The sequence below is a fragment of the Triticum aestivum genome, chromosome 2D, assembly GCF_018294505.1.
Source record: "Triticum aestivum cultivar Chinese Spring chromosome 2D, IWGSC CS RefSeq v2.1, whole genome shotgun sequence".
In the NCBI taxonomy this organism is placed as follows: domain Eukaryota; kingdom Viridiplantae; phylum Streptophyta; class Magnoliopsida; order Poales; family Poaceae; genus Triticum; species Triticum aestivum.
In genome coordinates this window covers 45,602,725-45,610,158 of record NC_057799.1, presented here as the reverse complement: position 1 = coordinate 45,610,158, position 7,434 = coordinate 45,602,725, and the positions used below count along the sequence as shown (strand labels likewise).

The following is a 7,434-nucleotide window of genomic DNA, read 5'->3' as shown; positions in this document are numbered from 1 at the left end:
GTTTGTTTATGATTTGTGTCCTGCTTAGGATGGCGAGACGACAGCGGGTCCCTGAAGATGAAATAAGGTCCTCTCCACTTAGCCCCGCGTGCAGGTGGTTCATCTTGCATTGTCGGAGGGCGTGCAAAGGTGTTTCTCTAGCAGGATTCGATTGGTGTTTGTCTTTGTGGATCCGCGTGGATCCGGTCTTCATTCGTCTATGTTCGTGTGTCTATGGATTGGATTGCAATCTACACTTCTCTTCATGAGCGAGCGACTGTTGTTGGTCTGGTGCGCTGGTCCTTTGAGGCTTTAGCACGATGACTTTCTCGACTTTCTACTATAACAAGGTTTGCATGGCTCCTGTGAGGGAGAGGCGATGATGACGACGCGCCTTCGGCTTGCTTCGGTGTTTGTAGTCGTCGGTAGATGGTCTATAGACATAGACATGATTTTTATTACTTTTGAATTCCTGATGTTTTTTTACTGATATGATGTTTGATGAATAGATCATAAGTTTTTCTAAATTGAAGCTTGGATCGTAAGTTTTTTTTTTCCGCATTTGTAGTTTCGTACTGTGTCAATTAATTGGCAAGCAGGACCACGGAATGGAAGCACCGTGCAATTATGCAGTCGACACGGGAATCTCATCGGGGACGATTTGTTTGACTAATGGACAAGAGCAAGAACATAGATAGACCTTGGTACAAGTAAATTACTGTACTTGCTTAAGTTGGCGTGCGGGCGTGCGTGCACACTTGACTCTCGGCACCGTAGCTGCTGGATCACGTGCTCCCATGCTCATGTCGGAGCCACTCATGCATGTCTGGTCTTAATAAGCAACCCCAGCGCAGTACGTACTACCACGACACGTGAGTCGAGTGTGATGCTCGTACTGTTCCCCGGACATTTCACACGCACGAACGCAGCCGCGACTGTAGAGCGCGTAGCGGCTGCCGCCCACGCCCACGCCCTCTGCGCCTGCGATGCTGACCTTCGCCCCAAGGACGACCAAAGTGTGCCGTGGACGCCTCCGTTCCCATCACCAAAAAGAAAAGAAAAGAAAAATGTGCGTGTGTCAGTCAGCGCACTCGGCGCTCAGCAGGCCCGCTCGCCACTAGCAGCAGCTGGTCTGCGTGGAAGTCTAAAGACAGAACATTCACAAGGACGACTAGACGACCGACCAAGCTGCTCTGCCTCGCTTTCTTCTTTCTTGCTCCACTTCACTTCACTTGCCCACTCCAGCTCCACTCAGATTCAGCTAGCCATAGCCATAGCTCCCCCTGCACAGTGTTCGTACGATGCGCACCACAGCGCGCGCACTGCCGCGCTGCCTCCTCCTCTTCGCCTGCTTCTTCCTGCTGCGCTCCCCGTTGCTCGTCGTGGCGGCCGGCGACGTCGACCTCGTCATCGACAAGCTGAAGCCGGCGCTGCAGGGCGCGGCGGCCGCCAACGCGCAGCTCGCCACCTGGAACGCCTCCACGCCGCTCTGCCTCTGGCGCGGCCTCCGCTGGTCCACGCCCGCGGGCCGGCCGCTGCGCTGCGACGCCGCCGCCGCGCGGGCCAACCTCTCGCTCGCCGGGGACGCCGCCCTCCTCCTCACCTCCATCCGCCTCCCCGCCGCCGCGCTCGCCGGCCGCCTCCCGCCGGAGCTCGGCGCCTTCGCGGCGCTCGAGACCGTCTACCTCGCCGCCAACTCGCTCTCCGGCGCCATCCCGCTCGAGCTCGGCAACGCGCCCGCGCTCTCCGAGCTCGACCTCTCCGGCAACGCCCTCTCCGGCGCGCTCCCGCCCTCCATCTGGAACCTCTGCGACCGCCTCGCCGAGCTCCGCCTCCACGGCAACGCCCTCACCGGAGCGATTCCCGCGCCGGCCGGGCCCAACGATACGTGCGACCGTCTCCGGATTCTTGACCTCGGCGCCAACCGCTTCTCCGGCGACTTCCCGGCGTTCCTGACGGGCTTCCGTGGCCTCCAGCGCCTCGACCTCGGCGGCAACCGCCTCGAGGGACCCATACCGGAGCCCCTCGCCGCGATGAGAGGCCTCCAGATGCTCAATCTCTCTTACAACAACTTCTCCGGCCAGCTTCCTCCGGGGTTCGCGGCCTCGAGCTTCACCACGGAATCGTTCCTGGGAAACAGCCCGGCGCTGTGCGGCCCGCCGTTGCAGCAGCCGTGCGTATCCCCTTCGGGCCTCAGCTCCGGCAGCGTCGCGGGCATGGTCATCGGGCTGATGGCCGGCGCCGTCGTTCTGGCGTCGGTGTCCATCGGCTGGGCGCAGGGGAGGTGGAGGCGGAACAGGGTGAGGCGAGCGGCGGCGGAGGGGGTGGAGACGGAGGAAGGCGGCGAAGGGAAGCTGGTGGTGTTCCAGGGCGGTGAGCACCTGACGCTGGAGGAGGTGCTGAATGCGACGGGGCAGGTGGTGGAGAAGGCGAGCTACTGCACGGTGTACAAGGCGAAGCTGGCGGACGCCGGCGGCAGCATCGAGCTCCGGCTGCTGCGCGAGGGGAGCTGCAAGGACGCGGCGTCGTGCGGGCCGGCCGTGCGGCGCATCGGGCGCGCGCGGCACGAGAACCTGGTGCCGCTCCGGGCCTTCTACCAGGGCCGGCGCGGCGAGAAGCTGCTCGTGTACGATTACTTCCCGCACCGGACGCTCCACGACCTCCTCCACGGCGGCGGCGGCCTCGAGGGCAGGCCGGCGCTGACGTGGCCGCGGCGGCACAAGATCGCGCTGGGCGCGGCGCGCGCGCTGGCGTACCTGCACGAGAGCCGGCACGGGGACGCGCCGGTGGTGCACGGCAACGTGCGGTCGTCGAACGTGCTGGTGGACGAGTACTTCGTGCCGAGGATGACCGAATACGCCGTTGTCGGCAGGCTGCTGGTGCCGTCCGCGGCGGAGGCCGTGCTGTCGGCGGCGAGGGCGGACGGGTACTGCGCGCCGGAGCTGCAGACGATGAAGCGATGCGCGCCCCGGACGGACGTGTACGCGTTCGGGATACTGCTGCTGGAGCTGCTGATGGGGAGGAAGCCCGCCCCGGCGGCGAACGGGGGCGACGACCTGCCGTCGCTGGTGAAGGCGGCGGTGCTCGAGGAGACGGCCGTGGAGGTGTTCGACCCGGAGGTGGCGAAGGGCGTGCGGAGCCCGGCGGAGGAGGGCCTCGTGCAGGCGCTGAAGCTGGCGATGGGCTGCTGCGCGCCGGTGGCGGCGGCGCGGCCGAGCATGGCGGAGGTGGCGCGGCAGCTCGAGGAGAGCCGGCCCAAGGCCAGCCGGTCGGCGCTGTACAGCCCCGCCGAGACGAGGAGCGAGGCCGGCACGCCGACGACCGCCGCCTAGCGGTATAGCTTAGCTTTTACGATGCCCGGTGAATTGTGGACGTGAATTGTCCATGATGCATGCTGGTCGATCGCCATGCCGACAGCATTGATGGGTTTGTTTCTGCTTTGATGGATCAGTCAGGAATCCTAGGTGTTCCTACTTCAAGATGTGTAGGAGTACAACTCATAAGGCCCTGTTGGGTTTCTAAGTCCTAGGATTTTTTTAGTCCTAACTTATAAGTCTCAAGTCCCTAAAAAGTCCCTACATGTTTGGTTCCTGAAACTTATAAGTTCTTATAAGACCATATTACAACTATAAGTCCCTATAAGACTCTTAAGGAGAGTCTTATTTCATAAGTCTCAAATGCCCACTTTAAGTCCCTATAAGTCCCTCCTGTTTGGTTTAGATGGGACTTATAGGGACTTTTTTAAGTCCCTAAACCAATAAGTCACGGGAAACAAACATCCTCTTAATTGGAGAGAAATGCCGAGGCATGGTTATGTTCGTGCATTGACCAATTGCGCCCGAGATCACTGCACTGACCGACAGTGGAAGTACTAGATTCGTAGAATGAGATGAAACTTTTTTTCTTTTGACGCAGAAAAAGTATGCTTTTGTCTCTCAAGTTTACCGAAACTCTATATTTGAACTTTAGTTGACGCTAGAGGACAAGTTTAGTTGTTAAAACCTGACAACTTTGTTCCATTTCAGTTTTTTGTCAGAAAATTGTCATGTTTGTCAACCTCGCGTGAATTAAAGTTGCGATAAAAAACGTTCAAATTACCATGCTTAAAAATCCAAATGTTCGGGATTTATCATTTCCGTAGAAGTTATTGTCCACAATTAGTCGCTCATGTCTCATAACTGAATAACTTTTGTCAAAAAAATCACATCAGATTGGAAAACTGGTCACATGTCCACTTAAAATGACGTGAGCCTCGGTTGTCAGTTGCTTACCCCTTCACCTCTTTGGCTTATAGAAGGGGTCCATTGGCTGACTCCAGTCATCTTCAATTTCTAGCTCGGGGCATAGAACAGACGAGCCGAGGGCACCTTCATTATTCCCTTGCACGACAATGCCCGTCGATGAAGATGTACTGACCGTTGCAGCTCATCACATGCGGGGGAGGTGGGCTCGACACACAGAAGCCACGAAAAGAGGCAATCTTGCACGCAAGAGGTGTGGCTATGGCAGGGCATCGCGGGGCAAAGGCAAGCATCGCTTCCCCAGTGAAACTGATGATGAGCGATTGTTTGGTCGGACCTCCTGGGGATATTGCCATGAGGAATTGGAGGGGGATAGCCACAAGCACTCGGCATGGCCGGGGAATTGCCAGCGGGTAATTTTGCCGGAGGGGAACAAGGGGAGCTTCCCTGCTAGATCCCTCAAACTAGGAGGTTGCTGGAGGATGAAGAGGAAGATTGGGAGGGTCAGTACTGCTCAAGGTGGCTGGGAGGAATCATCTCTAGACCGTGTGCTAGGAGAAGAGGACGTGGTTGGCGATAGAGTGGCCCACGACACCGACCGCAATGGGAGAATGGGAAGAAGCGCCGTTATTGTGGGTGCCTAAGGGCGGCGGGAACACGGTGGTGCGGAGAGGCACGCGGCAAAGGTCGGGAGAGGTTGCTTTGGTGGCGGCCACTTGATGCAGGCAAGGTCCACAACAAGTGGATCTGGAGCTCGGGGCGAAAACCATAGACACATGATCGGTTTTCTAGCAAATCTAATTTTATATCTGGTTTTGAAACATGGGGACTAAATATCATTCGAAAAAATCTTGAGGGTCCAAATGTAGATTTTCGGTGAAGGTGAGGGGCCAAAAAACATACTTTTCTCTTTGGCAAATTGCAGTTGCAGGTGTTTTTTGGGGACCGCACCTCCCATTTTCTATTACCTGACATAACGAAAATACAACTCTGGGCGAAAGATATGCGAGGCGAGAAAGGTATATAGAGAGAGTTCGAGTATTGCCTATAGACAACAATGGTACATCCACCAAATATTATGGGTTTTTTATGGAGTGATAGTGACTTGCCAGGTTGGATTGGATTAAGGGGGAAAGAGATGGGCCCCACCCTCCGTGAAATTCGGGGGGGGGGGGGGGTGAGGATAATTTTGAGGAATGCCCCTAATATTCCTCTAACAAGCCCGTTAGTTTACCATTTTTTTGTGCACACTCATAATCCGTTCGTGCATTACGGAGTGAAAACATGACATCACTATCAGATTGTGCAAAGTGCAATGACCAACATCCAAAATAAAAATGTGATGTGTTGTTTAAAGTTGATTTTGAGAAAGACTATGACAATGTTAAATGGCTTTCTGTTTTTCAAATGTCGAAAATTAAAGGAATTCCTAGTAAATGGATTGATTGGATTATGGGGACCATCAGAGGGGGTAATGTGCGTATTAAAGTAAATGATAATCTTGGACCATATTTTCGAACTCATAAAGGGCTAAGGCAGGGGGTTCCTTGTCTCCTTTGATCTTTAGCAGCAGATGCACTGGCAATGCTGACGAATAATGCTAGGAAAAATGGTCTGATCAAAGGCTTGTTACATGATAATTTAGTGGGTGGTGTTAACATGCTGTAGTATGCAAATGACATCATTTTTCTTTCGCGAGATGATTTTGATAGTGCACATAATTTGAAATAAATATTATGTTTGTTTGAGCAGATGTCTGGGCTGAAAATCAATTTTCATAAAAGTGAATTGTTCTTGTTTGGAAAAGCCATTGATAAACAAGAGGGGTATTCTGAAATCTTTACTTGCCCTCCGGGGGGCTCCCTTTGAAATACTTAGGCCTCCCCATAGATAAAAAAGAATTAGGATACATTGGAAACCTCCAGAGGAAACAATGGAGAATAAATGTGGTACATGGCAGGGGAGGTTTTTAGCTAGCGCTGGTAGGATTACTCTGATTCAATCCTCACTGACTGGTATTCCCTATTACATGATGTCATTCTATGGATTGTCTGTTGGGGTGAATAAGAGAATGAATTTTTTTAGGGCTAGATTATTATGGCATGAAAATATTGATAAGAGAAAATACCATCTAGTTAAATGGTCTGAAGTGTGTAAACCTAAAAACATGGGGGTTTGGGGATTCAAAATCTGGCTTTGATGAATAAAGCCTTGTTATGTAAATGGCGGCGGAAAACTTACAACAAAGAAGTGGTGTGGCAGGAATTGATTTTCAATAAGTATGTTAAAAATGCTTGTATCACTAGTATCAGGCATAAGAAAGGAGATTCTCAGTTCTGGTCTGAGCTATTAAAACATAAAGAGTTATTCTGTTCTTAGTGTAGATTTGTTGTGGGGAATGGGAGAAATGTCAAAATTTGGGAATATTTGTGGTTGTGGCCAAAGTCTCTGAAAGATAGCTTTCCTAGACTGTACAATATTTGTTTTGACAAAAACAAATCAGTTGCTGATGTGCCGGGGGAGGGTTTGGACACAGTCCGCTTTAGAATAACCTTATATGGTGAGTCTTTGGAGCTATAGGAACACGCCAAAGAGGCTTGTAGGGCATTTAGATTGAATGATCAGAAGGACCTGGTGAGATGGACATTGACTGGAATGGAAAATACACTATGATATCTTGCTATAGGTTTATGATACAAACTTGGATAGTTATCCACATAAATTATTGTGGAAAATCAAGATGCCCCTGCGCATCGAAGTCTTTATGTGGCTGACCATGAGGGGGGTCATTCTTACTAAAGATAACTTGATTCATAGGGGGTGGCTTGGAAATAATAGTTGCGCTTTTTGTGGGAGGGAAGAAAATATTAATCATCTCTTTTTTCATTGTTTTGTTGGGAGGATGTTGTGGATGGTAATGAAATGTGCTTTTAACATGCATGATATTCCTGATAACATACAACAGATGTTGGGAATATGGATACTTTTTTTAACAAAAATGATAGAGATCTTATGGTAGTTGGTGTTTCTGCTATAGTTTGGACTCTTCGGAAACTTAGAAATAAAGTGGTCTTTGAGAATAATAGGGTTTTCTGATCCCTGTGTTCCAGTTAATCTGATTGTGAAAATATTTACATGATTGAAATGTCTTGCAGAAAAACCCAGAAAGAATAAAGGAAATGACGGCGGGCGTAAGACAAGTTGAACAGGTTGC

The 7,434-nt window shown here is 51.9% G+C and overlaps 1 protein-coding gene across 1 annotated transcript; it reads left to right on the top strand.

The window, feature by feature from the left end:
• The first annotated feature begins 994 nt into the window (after positions 1-994).
• LOC123051438 (putative kinase-like protein TMKL1) lies at positions 995-3,575 on the top strand. The gene has a single exon (XM_044474300.1). The coding sequence runs from the start codon at positions 1,281-1,283 to the stop codon at positions 3,309-3,311; it is 2,031 nt and encodes a 676-aa protein (XP_044330235.1). The 5' UTR covers positions 995-1,280; the 3' UTR covers positions 3,312-3,575.
• The last annotated feature ends 3,859 nt before the right edge of the window (positions 3,576-7,434 follow it).